The sequence below is a fragment of the Hemiscyllium ocellatum genome, chromosome 10, assembly GCF_020745735.1.
Source record: "Hemiscyllium ocellatum isolate sHemOce1 chromosome 10, sHemOce1.pat.X.cur, whole genome shotgun sequence".
NCBI classification, from domain to species: Eukaryota; Metazoa; Chordata; class Chondrichthyes; order Orectolobiformes; family Hemiscylliidae; genus Hemiscyllium; species Hemiscyllium ocellatum.
In genome coordinates, this window is record NC_083410.1 from 25,690,434 (window position 1) to 25,710,522 (window position 20,089).

Here is a 20,089-nt window from a genome sequence, read left to right on the forward strand (position 1 = left end):
CATTCAAATTCCGTTATCTGCCATGGCTGGATTCAAACTTGGGTCCCCAGAACATTATTTGGGTCTCTGGATTAATAGCCTAGTGATAATACCCGTAGGCTGTCTCCTGAGATAATTTGATGTGGCCTTTGGCCGTCACCAAGTAAGGTGTTCATCCTGGTCAAGTGTCTGAAAATGCCAGTTGAAGTCTCAAATGGGAAATTAGATGTGGGGCTGAGGGCCTGCAGTGAGTGTAGGATCATTACTTTATCCAACTGGAATAAGACATCTGCACTTGATTCAGGCAAATGCCAGAACGTACATTGTCATCTTTGAAATCATTTTCCTCTCCCTTCAAAAATGGTGAGCGTGTCTCAGCTCAGTTTCTTCAATTTTGTCAAAGTGCACTTGTCAATTCAGGCAGTGTCAAGACAGAAGCAAAAAGTTTTTTTCAAAGCAAGGTATTGATCCATAATCTCTGAGCAGCTCATGCTATTTTAGTGATGATATCCGTGTTAAGGGGATCCTTGAATGATGAAGGGAATTGACTTATCAATGATGACGCTTCAAACTTCCCTGCTAATTCTTCCCTGATCTGTTGCTGCATATGAAACAAGCAGTTGGAAGATAATCATTATTGTTCCAAACGACAGTGGAAGTCACTGGCACCATCTTGTATTTATGCTAGATTTCACCCTTTAAAATAATGATACCGAGGCATGTGGCAACATGATACTGACTTTATAGCACATTCACTGAATCAAACTTTCAATTGAACCTGAGAATACTCTTGTGCTTTTAAGGAATGTGTTTCCTTTCAATAATCTGCAAAGGCCTAGTACAGATATACAATCCTTTATCCAAAACCCTCGGTACCAGCTGGTTTTCAGAATTCAGAATTCTTCGAATTTCGGAGTAACTGACGGTTTAATGGTGAAATTTTTTTAAAAGTCTTAAGGAACAGCAAACGCATCCGTGAGTACTACGGGCCCTGAGACAGAATTGACGCCTGCCTGGGTCACAACCCCATGTCACATCTGAGTGCTGCGGGTTGAGTGGGTGTGGAGTTAGGTTAACAGTTTGCATGCCAAACAACCTTGTTAATGAGAAAAAACTTCATGAAAATAGTTCGGATTTCGGATAAAGGATTGTCTATCTGTAATAATATCACCAGACTATTAATCCAAAGCTCAACTATTATCTGGAGACCACATAGATGGTGGAATTTGAATTCAATTAGAAAAAAATTTATGTTGAAATAAAAAGCTGCTGATGACCATGAAACCATTGCCGATTGTCAAAACAAAAACCCATCTGGCTCACTAACGTCCTTCAGGAAAGGAAATCTGCCCTAATAAGCCATTCAGTTCTAGGGTAGCTATGGATGGACAATAAATGCTGGCCAGCCAGCATCCTCCATGTCGTATGAGTGAATAAAAAATACTTCAGTAAAACAAGCAAAACTCAAACAGCAAAGTAATGTTGCACAGGTTTGAAAAATAGAAGTACATAAGAGATTTACTTTGGTGGACTTCACCAGTCCTTTGAATTCAAAGTAAAGTTAAATTCAGGAGAACTTTGTTTACAAACTCACTTTCTATTAAGCTGATATTGTAAAAAGCATTGCATCTCAAATGAAATGTGCAATTACTCAATTAAAGTAAAAGCAAATAACTGAGAAGCAGTAATAATATGCCTCAGGAACTTGACTTAGATTTCACCATAGAGGTACAGTGTCCAAAAATTGAGCTTTTTTTCTTCCTCAGATTGTTTTGTGTTTTAATTAACCCATTCTTATTTGATGTTATGGTATAATTCTGTGCTTTGAAACATTTGGCCCTGAAATGTATTCCTCTGTTTCAACCATACCTGTGGACCCAGTGTTGTAGAAAATCTTACTCATTGTTTTTTATTTATCTAATGTTTCTAGTCAAATATCCTCCAACATGTAGGAGAATAACCCATATTGTTACTAGTTATAAACACAATAATTCTGTAGCTCTTAAGAGTATGGCTATTGTTCATCAAGTACATAGTCGTGAAAAAAAAAGCATTCATTCATACTCTTCTTATCACTAGCCCAGCAATAGGATCAATTAATAGAAATGCTGCAAGAGAGTTTTCAACCATTTCTTCATGGTTTTACTTTAATCCTTTCAGTGTCGTCAAAGGCTGTAGGAAAGATGCTTGTAAGGATTACTTTCCTTCATTGCTGAGGCAAAAGGAGTTTTTTATAATGTGTCTTCCAGATGTTAAATAAGGTGGCAACTATACATACATTATAAGAAACAGAAGGTCTGTATCCCACCCTTGGAAGATCAGTCACTTCTACTAGATATCAGAGATCAGCCTGTTTTAAAAACTAAAATTCTTCTATCCTGCTATTTCCTTATGTCGCTTAATGTCCAATTATGCTTTATAATTCTATACTTTTAGCCGCCTTCTACCTTTGACTTTAGCCAATAGTTCTGGAGAGTCTCCTGCTGTTTTCAGACAGGACTTCGCGTATGCAATATATAAAATGGCATTGGGTTCCTTGTGAAAATGTGTCAAAGTATATAGTTCACCTTCTATCGATTCATCTTGGTTGAATTTGTGTGATTGAGTTATGATATAACATACAAATTTTAACCACTTCTATTTTTCTTTTACAGAAAGCAAAAGTGACCATGAAAGACAAGCGCGTTAATGAAACTTATCCTTAGAAATTAAAGAGTAGATACGTAACAGCTTTCCCTTCAACTTTTCTGTTTGTACCCATGTAACAGCACATATCATACTCTTTTATGTCCATTACATAGAGGAGATGTTGTAACTTACAATTTTATTGATGATGTTCAGCCATATTACTGTACTACTCTTTACATCTGTTATTTAAAGGGCATCTCATTCACTGACTGCGTGCTCAAGAGAGAAGCAAAATCTTCTGGGAAGTGTTTCAGAGTAAACTTCGGACCTGAGGGGATGCTGGAATTTTCAGGTCTTTAATCAGTAGCTAATGAGCTGATGACTTGTTGATGAGGACAACACAATCAGTGATTGAAGTTGTTTGATCCTTCCACTGGTAATGTGTATTTTACATAAAATATATATATATATCTATATTCCAGAACAGAATCGTTTGGACAAATTCTGAATTTTTGTCCAAATGGGTAAACATTAACAATGCATGAGAAATAGAACAGTTATTTTCTTAAATAATACTTTATAACCCCTGACTTGCTGTACTCAACAAGGTATGAGCATGGGCAAATTTCATCATGAAGGGATAATCAACTCAATTAAAAGCTGCAAATATTTTGAATTTGGTTAGGATGAGCTGTGAAGGAGATTACAGGTTGCCTGTGGTAGACATTTCCTAATATTAAGGTGGAGCTTTGTCTGCTGGGGGTGTTTTTGGCACTGAAATGCACTACTGTTCAGCTTTTACTAGGATTAAGTTCTAAAGCTATTATAATAACATTTATCTGTACACCTCATAGTTTTTTGTGTTTTTAATGTAAATTTGGTGTCTTACTGCTGTTCATAAGACAAGATATTAAATTATTTAAATGTAGGTATATAACAGCATGTCGACTTTAGATTCTATTGTGTCAGGATAACTTATATTTGTATAATGCTGTAAGTTGACAATAGTCTGTTAAAATCGCCAAGTGCAATACTGTATTTAGTATTTCTATTTGGAGTTTCTTTCCACAACTGTTAATTTATATAAAATGTACTGTAGGTTTTTCAGATAAATAAAATTTGACTAATACTCGTGTTTTTCGTGGAATATTTAACTGTGTTGTGCTCTATTTATTAAATGCAAGAGTAATGTTTCACTTGGAAAAAATACAAAATACTGTGGCTGATCAGGGTCATTTTGCTCAGTTTGGCTGGATGGCAGAGTGGTATAGAGTGATGCCAACAGAGTGGGTTCAGTTACCACAAAGAACCCTTCATCGCAATTTCTCCCCTCACCTGCAGCGTGGTGACTATTAAGTTAAATGACTAAGAGTCATTACTCTATAATGAGAGAGCAGCTCAAGGTCTGGTAAGACTATGGTAACTACCTTTACTGCAGATGATGCAAATCTGTATTGCAGGTAATTTTCATATAAAGTGTGTTCCGGCAGTATGATTGGGTTAATGTCACTGAAGAATTAAGGAATGGGTTTTTTTCCAAGAGCGCTTATCTCTGTTCGCAATAGCACAATTCCAGTGGGGATTGTTTTGCATGCTTTGTTCTGCACATGTGCCCATGTCAGCTGCCAGCAGGGTGAGAGAGGTACAGTTCTATACACTGAGCAGCTTCATCTCAAAAATTAAACTCATGAATGTTCATTGCTGTCCCTCGGAGACAAGAGTATTCTTGTATAAGCCCTGTGTGTCTCCTGCAGAACTGCATTATTCTTATACATACCATTTGCCTTTCTAATTTGTTCTTGTACCTGCATAACGCGCAATCTAAACCAACCCCCAAGCATCAACCATAGCCATCCACTTCTGCAATCGCAGCTACAACTGAAGGTGGTGGTGATGATGACTCTGTCCCTGCGATAACAATATTTTTTTCAATGTAATGTGTTAAATTTACTTTTGCTAATAAATATAACTTAAACCTTTGTGTTGGGTTTTTGGGTGATCTTTGAGCAATCATGAGTGTTTTCTTTTGCTGGTCTACACCAAATCCCACTTTTCCCATAGGCCCTATATTTCTATGAAGTACATTTCTGTTAAGGATATTTCACTGGAATGCAACTAAGGTATTCAGGAGAACTACCTGTAACTGATAAAATTCCAAATAGTCATTTAAGTGATAACTGTTTCACTCTCCATAGATGCTATCGGATTTGCTGGGCTTTTTAATTCAGGCATGTTCTGCTTTTAATCGAGCTTGAATAGATGTTTTCATTTCTGTTTGTGAAGTAAAAGTAATAACCCATTGGTTGCTTTACAGCCTTTGTTTTCTTCCCACCATTTTCTTTTATGCAACATGACAACCTAAAACTGAAAATGCAGTGCTTAGTAAACTTGATGTCTCTATCTCCCAGATACAAATCAAGACCTTGCCAATAATTTGCAAGCAGTAAATCCATCCTAATCAGTTGACCTTAAGAGGAACCAGCAAGAAGCCAAACCAAGAATTTGAACTCTCAAATACAAAAGTTAGCAGTTAATGTTGCAATTCTCTTGAGATGCCCTAAGTGCAGTCTAACATATTTGTGGTTGAATTTATGGCATACTTTTATCACACATTCTAATCACGACACATTAACAAGAGGTTATGGTCTATAAATTAATCAAGTCAACAGCAGTAGACTGGACTGAACCACAAATGGACTCATTTGTCAATATTACCTGTGGTGATTGCACTAATCTGACAGAGGAATTGCTGATTTCACAATAATACACTAATATTAATACACTAGATACAAAATCTTAAAAGAAGGATAAGCAATCCATGTTGCGACAAAAGGATTTTAGCATACTTGAAGTCCATGCTTTTATGTTTGGGTCATCAATTGGTTTCTATTTCAATTGTGGTATGTGTCAACACTGAAACTTTTTTTTGTTCTGTCACTTGATTGGTTTTGTGGAAGCACCTTTGTCTCAGGTTTTTAAAAATAACTAATTTGCCACTTTGTATTTCAGGTATAGTTTTGTGTTTGAACACTGCATTCCCCCTCAGTGTTTTTGCCTTTGTGTGTTGTGTGTTTTTATATCAGTCCTGGTTTTCACACATTTACAAAGATTGCTTGTACGAATTTAACAGGCAAGCTTTCAAAACAAACTTGAAAGATGCTAAAGCCCCTTGGGGAGATTCACTTAAAGTTTAGGAAACAATAGGCATTGAATAAAATCATTTTTTTTGGCAATAACATTCTATCACCATTTAGAAGTTTGAAAAACTTCTCTAAACATTTAAACATAACAGTAAATTGATTTCCTGATCATCTTCACACGAGTTGCACTTTCAATAGGACCACATGTACTGTTGGACGGAATAGCCTACAGCATAGGGTTTTGTTTCTGTAGTTATTAGTTTCTTAACTACTTTTCCTTCTCATTTTAAAAGTAATGAACTCGACCAAACAACTGTGTGCAGTTACTTTTTTAAAACACCAATCCATGTCTGTTTGTCAGACATTAACTAAACTATACACAATGATGTAAGAATTCACTTCTATGAAATAAAAGCTATAACTCTTCATAAGATATGTTTCTGCTAAATGGTCCCAAATGTAAAATGTGGGGTCAAAAAAAAGAGGCAATAATTTTAAACATTTTATTGCCTCCCAACGGTCCACTATCCTTTAGGAATCCAGTTACATGTATATAAAGACATAACTCTGACTTCCTTCTGCTTTGCTGATTGAAAATCAAGTGGTTCTATAGAATATCCATAATGAAAGTGGAAATATGAGCTAATTTCATTCAATTGTGAGTGACCAATGTTTTAGTGGTTGAGAATTGAATATGAAATGCAATCTTTCTTCATTTTCTCCTTCCAACATTTATAATTGAAGGACAATATGGAGACTGGCGGTGATGTCATTGCATTAATTAATGAAGGAAAATATTTGGTCTTTCCAGTGTGTTTTGAGAATATGCTATCAACTATTTGCATATTATTCAGATTTCCAGCCAACAATGATGATTATTTTCAGTGATAATTTACAACACTTGATCACACTGGCCTAACTCAAAATGATACAGCACTTAGAGGCAATTCAGCCTATTATGGCTGTGCAAGCTGTTTAACTTGACTACCAAATTATTACCACATTCTTGTGCTTTTTCCCTTTGAAGATCACTCTGATTCTGTTTAGAATATTGCCACCACTAAGATAATTTATGTTCCCTTTCCTAGCATGATTCAAATTTGCCTCGTGTTGGCTTCTGATTATCGACTGAAACCCTCAGGTGGCTTTTTCATACCTTCAGACTTAACTACTCCAATATATCCCCAACCAGCTTCCAGTCATCCCCATTCCACAAGCTTATTTTCATCCCAGTACTCCCAGGTCATATCCTAAATGCCAGCAGCTACCATTCATCAACTTGTGCTCACTTGGCATTGGCTCCCACATGGGAACCATCTCTGTTTTAGTATCTGCATCCATGTTTTCAAACCCCTCCAGATTTATTGTCCCCACCCTGTGTTTGTGATCTCCTTCAGTCTTATAACTGTAACCCCACTTACCCACGCCAACACTATGCCAAAGCACCTGAACAACCTCATTACACATCCCCAATTTTAGTCCCTCTGCCATTAGTGGTCTTGCTTCCAAGACTGTGAATATTCTTCCTATTCTATCTTCCGGCTTCAGTTTCTTAATTCCAGACACTCCTCAAAACCTACCTCTGACCAAATGTTTTGTTCATCTGCCGAAGTATACTTTCATGTATCTCATTTCCAAGTTATGTTAACAATTCTGTGAAGCATTTTTGATGTTTTAAAGCATAGTATAAATGCATGTTGTAAATAAATTCAGTCCTTTGTGCAATATAATTCAGATCATAAATGGTGTAAAAATAATTCCTCAGGTCAGCCCTGTTTCTGTTGTTGATCATTTTAGATCACTCTGCACTGGTTACCAACCTTGGTCCTGAAAATCATTTGCCTTACTCCCATCAAAATTGCTCATTATTTCGAGCACCCTTCTTAACTCTCCTCTTGTTCTTCTGTGCTTTAAGGATTACAGCCCAAACGTCTCCAATCTCTCCCTAGAATTGAAAAGCTATAATTCCTGGAGATATTTTGGTAGATCCATTCTACAGCTTCACCAAAACCTTGATATTGTGATTATGCCCTTTGGCCCTAGTCTGTCCCACAAGGTCAAATGACCTTTCTACATCTATCCTATCAAAGTCTCTTACATACCTTGAATATTTCAAAAAGGTCATCTTTCATTCTTCTATATTCCACTGAGTACAGGCCTAAGCTCCTCCAGCTCTCTTCATAAGACACTCTCCATTTCTGTTATCTGCTGAGTGAGCCTTCTCTGGACTGCCTCCAGTATCAGTATCTGTCCCTTTAGATAAGGGCCTTTAGTGTAACTTCCCCTTCAGTTCCTTTATACCCAAACAATATTGTCTTTCAAACTTTCCCATTGCTAATGTTTGTTCCATTTGATCCTTGTCCCATTTTACTGCTTCAAATTGTACATTCCATTCTTTTCTCCCACATGTGTTTATCTGATGTCCCCTTACTTGAGTTTGATATTTGGGTTTTGTGCCCAGTGTCAGCAGTAAGAGACCAGATGGAAATTAATTCAGCATCTTTAACTTGCCATTAAATAAATACTGATCTATTTGGATTGATAACCAGACAAGGGATAGAACCACAGGAGAGCTTGGGTAACATTTTAAAGAAGTCCGTTATGATCTAGAACATACTGTCTGAAAAGGTAGTCGCAGCAAATTCAATAAAACTTTGGATTGATGCTTGAAAAGGAAACACAGGTCTGTGGGGAAAATGAGTATTAAATAACTCTGAGCCAGCACAAGCATGAGAGGACAAATGGCCTCCTTTTGTGCTGTGTGATTTTATGAAAACACTTGGTTTTGTTTTCAAATTTATTCATGGCATTGCTCCATGTTTGTCTGAAATCCTGCCAATCCATCATTGCAGTTTACATTATGTATCATTTCAGCTATGGCCTATTATATGGTTTCAGTAGTTTCACCAGCCATTCATGCCCACAGCCCCCTCATCCACAACTCCCATAACATGATGCTCAGCTTGAGTATTGTTAATTGTTAATTCCTTTACCAAAATTCCTTGAACACTATCACTTTCACTATGCTTTCTCTTCCTGTTCATCCCCTTCCTACTCAAAACCCTCCCAGTTAAGACCTTCTGAACATTTAAATCCATGAAAAAGGCCAAAAAAAATGTAGACTAATTGTAGGCAAACCTAAGTAAAGCAATCTATAATGTTGAAACATATTGTTAAAGCAAGGATTATAATTGCATATTCCTCAAAGTCTGCAGCAAGAAAATATATAGTATTTTTATGGCATTGCTTAATTCATTTTAATTCCTTAATTAGTGTGGTGCCAAAACAGCTTCCTTAAATAATTAATGCAACACATCTATCCATTGCACCAATTTCCCTCTGTCCACTCCTTTGAAGAGGAGATTTTTATTTTAGGGACAGCAAATATTCTGTGCCTAGCAGCATATTCAGTATTAATCCTGTTGGTCTGTCGGAATACTGCCTTTAAACTTTATTATTCTTAAAAGTTAAGGGAAGAATTTGAGTGCACGTGCTTGGAGTCAGGAGGTAATTTAAATGATATCTACAAAGAAAGACATGGTGTTTGGAAGAAGAAAGCCTTTTTAAACATAAGTAATTTGCAAGGAATGTTTGCTAAGCATGGTTGATACAACCAATTGAAGTGATAAATATTTTCAGTCACCGAGAGGGGGAGAAAAGTTTGTTTAAAAAAAAAATTAGTATTTGGAAATTCATGTGCTGGGCAGACCAGAGTTCCATTTTCAAGTAAACAAAACAAGTTGGACCAATATGTTTCATTCACGGGTTATACTGGTTTTTGATTCAGGTGGACCTTCTTGCCAGTTTCAAGTCCAAGGCAGGGACATTGCCTATTTGGGATCCTCAACTAAATTTGCCATCTGGTCATTTGGATGCTTAAGATACAGGGCAGACTCCAACCATCATTAGTGGCCTAGAAATCTTCAGCCATTGTGAAATAGGTGTGAGTCTTAACTTCAGGCTCTGCCCTGTCTGTTAGACATTTGTGCCTGAAGAGGACTCAATTCCTAGGCCCAAAGGATGAGAAAAATTGGCCTTATAATTTACATGTTTCAAAACAGTTTTTGTATAAGCATGCAGTTCACGCACAGTTCAAATTGCCTGCAATCAGTTCTTAATCACAATCCTGGCCAGAGGGGATAGTCTCCATCTGTATTTCATTGCCTGAAGTAATGGGTGTTCAAGTCTTTTTGCACAACACTCCTGTTAATACTTCATCATTGTTGGTTGCCCTTCAGCAGCTGGGCAGGCACTTAAAGAGAAATGTTGGAGTTGGGACCCACTTGTTGGAAACTTACCAACACTAGAGCACAAATGTGCGCAATAGTCCAAAATATTTCCAACCATGATACTTGAATCCTCAGAATTACTATTGTAAATGTATCTTCAGCAGTAATTCCCAATTTTGCAATCTCTACTTCCTGGAAAGGCAAGGACATCCAAATGCATGGGAATGACCCCAGTTTCCCCTCCAGGTGCCTCACCTCCTTAGTTGAGCATTGTGAAGATAATATGGCTTTAAGAAGTTATTTTGTCTTTTTTTTTAATTATAAAGAAAGGTTAAGACAGAGGATGGTGAGCAATTTGCTCAAAAGTCAATAAAAAGGTCAGGTTGTGAAACCTTGGATATTTTTTTTAAAAGTCGGAACAATAGAAGCAGCCTGAATGAGTGAGGAGTTAAGCTCCCACAGAACCAAGGCTTTCTTGTTTGCCTTCAGTTGCAGTCTCTAGGGTCTTGGAGCTGCATGTGGAAGCTCTTATTCTTTCTGTTACAGTGAAAAGCCAGGGTTCTCTTTCTAATGCCAAAATTGACAAGGTTATGTTTATGGGATGTTACTACATTGCAGCAGTAGCAGTTAATAGATTATTTTATTAAGCATTTTGGTACAGTTACAGTTAAACTCATTCTTTTATATTTTGTCTGTATTTTAATTATAGTGTATGAACAAAGTGTGTTTTAAGTCTGGTAGATCAACCAATCAAATTGCATCTGGAACACAATACATTACACTTAGCTTCAAAATAAGAAAACGTTCATGTTTAGACTACGTTAATATATTTTGAAGGCATTTTGTCTGGTCCACAACCTGGATCTAGAAGTATTATTTTTCCATCATTGCTTGGAAAAATTCTGGAATATATCTCGAACAGAAGTGACCACAACAATTCAGAAAAGCAATTCCACACCTCCATTCTCGAGGATAGTTGGGAATCATCAATAAATGCTGACCTTGTCACGATGCCCCATGGAGAAATTCCATCAAGTTTGATGTCTGGTCCTCCTCTGCTTGCTTCAAGTACATGCTAAGCTTTCTCCCCCAGGAGAACACCAGAAGTCACAAGCCAATATGAAATGAGTGGAAACTTACCAACGATTGTATGGAAAACAAAGGGAATTATTATTTGATTGTGAAACACTGAAACCCACTGTAAAACTGAAATATTTGCTGAGGTCATCTTGTAACATGACAGTAGCATCACTGCCTCTGATTCTGAAGCTCTGAATTTATACTCTGTGTCCAATATTTGATTGCCACGGTAACTGTATTTGTAATGTGGCCCATTGATTATCAATGTACAAACATTTCTGATATGTCTACTGCCGGCATTAGCAATGAGAGTGTCTCCTGGTCAGTTGAGCTTGATACGGAGTGGTGACCTTCAAGATGCAGCCTTTACTGACAAGCTAGAGACCTGTGCTGGAAAAGTGCATGACATCTTATAATAATCATCATCTGGAAACTTAAGTTCTAAAGTGAACAGGATCATCTTTTTAATGTTGTATTCTGTGTGTAGTTTGTTACTTTTTTTGAGTTCTGAGAGTGGTATTCAGTTGTCTGACTATTTGTTTACATATGTATATATTAACTAAGGCTTCATATATGACTCCAAGTTAATAATTTAATGCTTTAGAAAACAATGGTCAAAGACGCAGGAAGAAAATGGATTGTTGTCTAACAACAAGGTGCACTATGACACACTGAGACAAGACAAAAGCAGGCTTCCCCTTGAAAAGAGGGAGACATCAAGAATGTTTGTGAGTGCCCACTTTGACCAGGTTCTGCTCTTCTCTCCAAAATGCATTTCCTTTTGAATCATTTATCTTGTTCTCTTTTACTGCTTTTTGCTTTCATTTGTTCCTCCATCCCCCTTTTCAACAGCAAAAACATAACCATTTTCCAAACCCTTCCAGTTCTAAAGTTGCTGGACTTGAAATGTCAGTATTTTTTAAGATTCCTTAATCTGTGCGGAGACAGGCCCTTCAGCCTAACTAATCCACACCAACCCTCTGAAGAGGAAACCACCCTGACCCATTCCCCCTAACTAATGCATTTAACTCTATGGGCAATTTAGCATAACCAATTCACCTAACTTGCACATCTTTGGACTGTGGGAGGAAACCAGAGCACCCGGAGGAAGCCCACGCAGATACAGGAAGAACATGCAAACTGCACACAGATAGTCACCCAAGGCTGGAATCAAACCTGGGTCCCTGACACTCTGAGGCAGCAGTGCTAACCACTGAGCCACCGTGCCGTCCAATTTCTTTACACATGGACTCTGCAAGATCTGTTAAGTTTCTCTTGCACTGTTTGTCTTTATTTCAGATTTCCACCCTGTGCAGTATTTTGCTGTTATTTCCTTCGTGAGTGTGTAGGTTTCTCTCACAGAGCTGCTAGCTCTGCAGGATCCAGAGCGCTTAGGCTGAAACGAAAACTTGCGTGACTTAAAATCAGTAACAGAAGAGCTGCAAGTAATATCAGAGAATGGCACAACACAGAACGAGATGACTCAGTCCATCAAGAATTTTCTGTTCTTTCAAAGAGCAATCCTAATGGGCACAAAGCAAATTCTTTCTCCATAACCCAGTAATATCTTCTCTAATTTATCCGTTTCTATTTTGTAGGCGACTGTTGAATTTGTACTCGCCACCCTATCAGGCAATGCATTCGAACTCATCCATAAATTACACATAAATTAGCTTTACTCACTGTTTTGTTCGTCTATAATTACTGACACTTCAGGCTTTAGAACAGTTTCTCTTTAGTTATTCTATTTAATCTCTTTATGATTTTGCACACATCAAATAAATCTCTTAACCTTGTTTAGTCTAAGAAGAACAACTTCAGTTCCTGAATCTCTTCACCTAACAAGAATTGATGGCCTAGAACCGTTTGATTAAATCTCTTCAAGACTGTCTCCAAAGCTTTCTAAGCTTTCCAAAATGTGTTGTTTTGCTTCATCTTTTCCCATTTAAGGAGGCTTTAGGGAACCCATGTTAAGCAAGAAGTGAGCTGTGTTGGCAGTTTAAGCAGATGTATTGACTGCAGAAATTGTATAAAGTGAATGCAAGTGTTTTCCAGAAAGAAGCAAAATACAGCCATGCCAACTGAACATGAATATTTAAAATGGAAACATGGTAACCATTCATTGTGTTTTGAGCTATCTGTAAGGTTGTTTTGAAGGTATAAGAGTTCAATCCTACTTTCTGATATTTATAATAAGGCTTCTTCAAATCGACCTTATAGAATGTAAGACAACTTTGTGTTTTTCCATTTGTGTGTGGTAAATTTAGATATTCTTTTGATAGAGGTACATTTGCAGCAATTTGAATATGTTCGCTAACTGACCAACACAGTAAACAACTTTGCAAATGATAAAACATATGACCACTCAAGCCATGAAACAGATCAAAGCACATGCTTTTCCTGTCTTATTTGCCAATAGGATTGAGTAAGGAAAAGAAACAGTATCTGATAGTTTGCTGTGGATTGGGCTGTACAACAATATTTGAAAGCCAGTAGGTACAGTGGCCAGACTTTGCACATGCCATTCAAAAACAGCTATATATATAAAAGGATCTAATGCTGAAGTACATACTATAGATCTAAGGGATCTTTCAACAGATATATCCTGCAGCCAGGGTGCCTGGAGAAGGTCACATTTCTGCATCCCCGGTCATTGGAACTGCTTTAGACATTATGTTGTCTAGTCACACTAGATTTTGTGAAATGTTATGCAGTTGATAGAGTGGGTTGTCTCTTTTGTTGATCTGTACAATGGCAAGAAACCAGCAACCATGTTTCTCAGAACTCTGGGGTGTTAACCTCGAGATTCCTTTGGATCCTCTGATCTCTGTGTGGTCTGTTGGGCCAATATCAAGTTCTTCTGTTGTTGATGATCTACCCAATTCAGAAAGTGGCCTTGTGGAGGGTCTTATCTAACAAGATCATCACAGGGCTTGTATGTAACTCCATCATAAAGTCTCTAGATGGAACAAATGTGCAATATATTTGAGGAACAAAGAGCATTACAAACTATTACATTTTTTTAAACTGGGATTTTTGGAATAATTGTCTGTCTATTTTCCCATAATGAATAGAATGATTGAACTTCTGACATGAAAAGTTTTAAATGGGGTAACATTTTCCTATTGACTGCTTGTAAAGTAAAATTCCATATATACTCTCATCTGGGAAGCATTTCTGCTGCATTATCGAACACAGGTTTAACACAGCAATGAAGGGATAAAAACAACAATTAATTATAGTCGCTCTGAAATGTGCGTAGTCAGGGCACATGAAGCTGAAAACCACACTCTGAGCCAGATGCCACAATTTTCTAACGGCAATGAAGCCAGTGAGAAAAAACATAGAATATGCAGTTATTACACTTCACAAGGTGAAACTGGGATGTTCCAAGTGTCTGGCCTTTTCCTTGAGAGCGGGTCCAAAGCCATCATGAATCTCACCACTTGCATTTTGCAGGTGGTCCACTTATGCTTTGAGATATGCAAGAAACAGAAATTTCTCTGAATATTTCATCTTACCAATTTATCTTTGCTTTACAACCATCAGTGAGGTAATTAAGCATGTTTGTACAAAAAGTTAAATGTGGTACACATTACTTTTGCTGGGAGTCTGTTGCCCACATCCACTGCTTCAAAAATCTAAAGCTGCTTCTAATCTCCAGCCATCCTTGTAGTTTGTTGTCATGCACCCACAGCGTTTAGTCTGCATTTACAATTGACATGACATATATTTTAATTTGCAAAATTGTTATTTTCTGCAAGTTAAAAGCCCGAACTTTCAAAGGGGAATTGAAATTGAAACATTTGAGAATTATGAAAAAAGAAGAAAGTGGGACTGATTATATTTTTCTTGCAGACAGCTGACAGTGTTTGGCCAAATAACCTTCTCTGAGCAAATGGTTCTCTTATTCGAGATCACGTCAATCTTTTTCTATCCACCAAAACCCAGGTCAGTCTTCATTGTTTGAAGTACACAGTTCAGCAATTTTGCTCATTGGTCTTCTCTGCGCTACCCCAATATGTCTATGTCTGGTAAACTAATTTGAATTTTCCGCAACTTGAAAATAGAGGATTGGCGCAATTTGTTGCAACTTGTCAAATCATCTTCAGAATATGTTCCAGTCCATTGATAAGTAATCATGACTGGGTGCTTTCAGCTACTGATCAATAATTATTCTGAAGTCATGCTAATTTGGGTGGTGGCTCAGTGGTTAGCACTGCTGCCTCACAGAACCAGGGTCCCAGATTCAATTCCAGCCTCAGGTGACTGTCTGTATGGAGTTTGTACATACTCCCGCTGTCTGCGTGGGTTTCCCCCTACAGTCCAAAGTTGTGCTGGTCAGGTGAATTGGCGGTGCTAAGTTGCCCAAAGTGTTAAGTGCATTAGTCGGAGGGAAATGGGTCTGGGTGGGTTACTCCGGAGGGTTGGTCTGGACTAGTTGGGCCAAAGGGCCTGTTTCCACACTGTAGGGAATCCAATCTAATCTTTTCAACTTTTGTGAATGAAAATGTCCTCCTTTTGAGGACATTCTATCCATGGGACCTGGACACAGAGTATCTGAGCCAATAATCTGTTTGTCAATGCACTTTGACCAACAGGAGTCCCTGTCGAAAAAAATGATGGCGGTCTCTTGTGAAGACTTAAGAACTGAACTATACATACACTCCATCCATCACCTGCTTCAAAATCAGCCCTAACATATTTGGTAGGGTATGCAGAGTTGGAGAAGGTAGAGTAGGGTATAGGGTAAGAAATTATTGTGATTGGATTTAAAGACCAGAATGAAGATTTTAAATTTGGCGTGTTGGAGAGCCAGTGAGAAACATCAGTGAAGTGAGTCAGTGAAAATGATTGCAGTGTGAAACTTAATGCAGGACAAAATGTGTTAAGTGGCATTTTCGGTAATTTGGAGTTCAACATAGGATACTGGAGAAAGTATTTAGAATAGCCATGTCAGGAAGGATAAAAAAATGTACAAAGCTTTCAATGGAGTTGATGTTGAATCAAGATCGGTGAAGGCAGTGGTGCTAAGGTAGAATTAAACAGTTTTTGTAATGAATAAGGTACGGTATTTCTGGCTCCGTTTAGGATTGTGAAGGATGCCAGGGTTGCTATTGTAGCATTCAACCAGGGAACGAGCCGTAAAAGGACTTGGATCAATATTGTGAGGGTGGACTTTGTGAGGAAAGTACAGGATGTGGCAAAAATAAGGGTCCTCCCACTGTTGAGAAAGGTGACTGTGTTATGAGACATGTAAGAATGCTGTAGGTAACTTTAAATATTTACTTAGAATGGGCTGGAGTCGGCTGAACAGCTGCATGACTGAACTGGTGCAAGAAATCCAAACCATTCTTGGATTTGGGCCTCAAGTAATTATCAGAAACAGTCAGGAATACATTATGGGAATTCCTGAAAATTACATCTGGTGGATCTTTGGTTCTATAGGGAAGGTGGAGGTGTGTCAGCCCCATTTCCAAAAGGCTAATGCTCATTTTCGGGATGAAAACAGATGGCAGCCAATTGGAAATCAGATGGGCAGTCGAGCAGAAGAGGTTTGGGAGAATTTGAAGAATTTGGAAGACAGCTCGCTATTGGAGGCATTATGTAGGACAAGAGGGTCTCGATTGGAGGCAATGTAAGAGAAGGAAAAGAGACCATTTGTTGGAAAAATACTGGCTACTGTCAAACGGAGCAACTCAGTGCAGGTTGACGGATCTTGACGACAGCAGAGACAGGTCCTGGCATTCTTTTGGTAATCTTGTTGAATGCTGCGGAAATGTCAAGGAGGAAAAACAAATTGTCATCAATATCACCAAAGATATGTAACTTGGATTGAACTGTACTGGTGCTGTGACAGAGCAAGAGTCAAATTGCGGGAAGTTAAACAGGAAGTTTCAGGAAAATACTAAGATTGATGCTGAGTGATGAAGAAGTGGGTGGCATGGTGGCTCAGTGGTTAGCACTGCTCTCTCTCACAGCGCCAGGGACCTGGGTTCAATTCCCACCTCAGGCAACTGTGTAGAGTTTGCATGTTTGCCTCATGTCTGTGTGAGTTTCCTCAGGGTACGCTGGTTTCCTCCCACAATCCAAAGACGTGCAGGTCAGGTGAATTGGCTGTACTAAATTGCCCATAATATGAGGTAGTATTAGTCAGGGGTAAATATCAGGTAGGGGAATGTGTCTGCGTGGGTTACTCTTTGGGGGTTGGAGTGGACTTGTTGGGCCAAATGGCCTGTTTCCATACTGTAGGGAATCTGATCCTAAAAAAAAGATGGTAGAAGATCTGCATGAGAAGACAAGGTTGGGGATAAAGTGGTATAATGGAGAAAACCTCCAGGTGGTCTAGTTTCCTCCCATAGTCTAATGCTATGCCATATTGGCCCATACTGCACAGGCTAGGTGGATTAGCCATGGATGGGTAGAGGGGACTGCGTCTGCATGAGATGCTCTTCAGAGGGGGTTGGTGTGCACTTGATGGGCCAAATGATCTGTTTCCATACCTAGGGAGTCAACAATTCTAGAACAAATTCCTGCCAACCTGCAAAACCAAGAATCTCAAAATCAAATTTGCAATTGCTTGCTTTAACACTCAGTGCCAACCATCTATTTTCTTTGCATTTCACAACTAATTCAGAGATTGATCTTTGATCTCTTTTCTATTTTCATCTTTTTTACACTCCTGTTATTTCTGTATCTGTGTTACTAATTCTTCTCAGTTTAGTCACAAATAATATCATCTTATTGGTTAATTCAAGAGTGCCTGGTTAAATTGACTCCTTTAAAACATAGGTTAATTCAGTTTTGTGAGAAAGGAAAGGGATTTTTTTAAATTATCTCACAGGAAAGTAAATCAAAGAATTGTGGATGCTGGAGATCTGAAACGGAAACAGAAATTATTGGCAAAATTCAGCAGATCTGGCAGCATCTGAGGGCAGTGTAGAGTTAACATTTTGAGGCTGGTGTCTCTTCTTCAGAACTGATAGCAGCTAGGAAAAGGTGGTATTTATGCTGGAGACAATGTTGGGAGTGGTGGCCGGTAGTGGGAGGAGAGGTTATTGGATAAGTGGAGACAGAGCTGAGAACGAAAGAGATATGAAAGACATAAGCAAACGAGCCTGGACAGAAGCGAAGCTGAGTAAGAGATAATGACAGCTGAGAGTAGAACAAAATAGAGAGGCTGCGCTTCAAGCAAATGGCATCCAGTGGAAGGTGATAGCTTAGTGGTGTTGGCGGTAGACTTTTACTTCAACGACATAGCTCATGTTCTGGGGTTCCGGGTTCAATCCCCACCATGGCCAATGGTTGAATTTGAACTTAATTTTAAAAATTTTGGAATTAAAAATCTACTGATGACAAGAAACCATCATCATTTGTCAGATCTAGTTCACTGATGTCCTTCAGGAAAGGAAATCCGCCATCCTCACCCGGTCTGCCCTACGTGTGAATTCAGACCCACAGCAATGTGGTTGTGTGAATTGCTCTCTGAAATGACCTAACAAGCCATTCAGTTGTCTAACTTGTTATAGAAATGAAACCAGGCAGACCACGTGGCACTGACCTAGGCACCAGAAAAGATTAGCATAAATAGCCCTGTCTCATGTCAAAATTGGGAGTGCTGTCTCATAGACTAGTGAATAGTCTGACATAGTTCAACTCACTGAACCATACCTCACCAATAATGTCCCAGATACCACAATCACCTTTCCTGGAAATTTCCTGTCCCACTGATAGGACAGAACCAGCAGAGGTGGTGGCACAGTGGTATACAGTTGGGAAAGAGTTGCCTGTGGTGTCCTTAACATTGACTCTGGAACCCATGAAGTCGTATGGCTTCAGGTTAAACATGGGCAAGGCAACCTCCTGCTGATTACCACATACTGTTCTCTCTCAGCTGATGAATTGATGCTCAGTATTGGTAATCAATGACTGGCTTAGCAGCAACACTACTGATCAAGTTGATTGGGTCTTAATGGACATAACTGCTAGACTGGGTCTGTGGCAGATGGTAAGGGAACTATCAAGAGAGAAATGTGTACTTGACCTCATCCTTAAGTCTGCCAGCTGCAGATGAATCTGTCCATGGCAGTCTCAGTAAGAGTGAACACTGCACAGTCCTGGTATTGACGAGGTCACGCCTTCACATTGAGAATATCTTCCATCTATCACTGTGCTAAATGGGACAGACTTTGAACATATAATAACTCAAGACTAGGCATCCATGAGATGCTGTGGGCCCTCAACAGCAGTAGAATCGTACTCCAACACAATCTGTAACCTCGTGACCGGGCATATGCACCACTCAACCATTACCATCAAGCCAGGGGATCAAGCTGGTTCAATGGAAAGTGCAGGAGAGGATGCCAGGAGCAACATTTGGCACACCTAAAAGTGAGGTATCATACTGGTGAAGCCACCAAACTGGACTACTTGCACGCCAAACAGCATAAGCAGGAAGTGACAGACAGAGCTGAACAATCTCACAACCAACAGATCAGATCTAAGCTCTGCAGTCCTGCCACATTCAGTCGTGAATGGAGATGGATAATTCACTGGAGATGGAGGCTCCACAATGATGGAAGAGCCCAGCACATCAGTGCAAAAGATAAGGCTGAAGCTATTGAGGTAATCTTCAGGCAGAAGTGCCAAGTGGATGATCCACCTCAGGCTCCTCCAGTGGTCCCCAACATCTCAGTAACCAGTCTTCAGCCAATTTGATTCACCCCATGTGATGTCAAGAAGAGACAGTGGATACGGCAAAGGCTGCAGGTCCTGACATAATTCCAGCATTTGTACCAAGGTCTTGTGCTCCAGAATATGTTGCTCCCCTAGTCAAGCTGTTCCAGTACAGTTACAATACTGACATCCACCCAACAATTTCCCAAGTATGTCCGCATATAAAAAGCAGGGTAAATCCAACCTGGCCAACAGACCCCATCAGTCTGTTCTTAATCATCAGTAAAATGATAGGTGTCACCAACAGTGCTAACAAGCAGCACTTGTTCAGTGATGCCCAGTTTGGGTTCCACCAGG

The 20,089-nt window shown here is 38.9% G+C and overlaps 1 protein-coding gene across 1 annotated transcript in view; it reads left to right on the top strand.

The window, feature by feature from the left end:
* Window positions 1-3,701, top strand: part of fmn2b (formin 2b) — a 451,369-nt gene extending 447,668 nt beyond the window's left edge. The window contains exon 19 of the mRNA XM_060830804.1: window positions 2,634-3,701. Within this exon, the coding sequence (XP_060686787.1) occupies window positions 2,634-2,684 (51 nt within the window). The 3' untranslated portion in view covers window positions 2,685-3,701. The remainder of the gene's footprint in view (window positions 1-2,633) is intronic.
* Window positions 3,702-20,089: the final 16,388 nt, after the last annotated feature.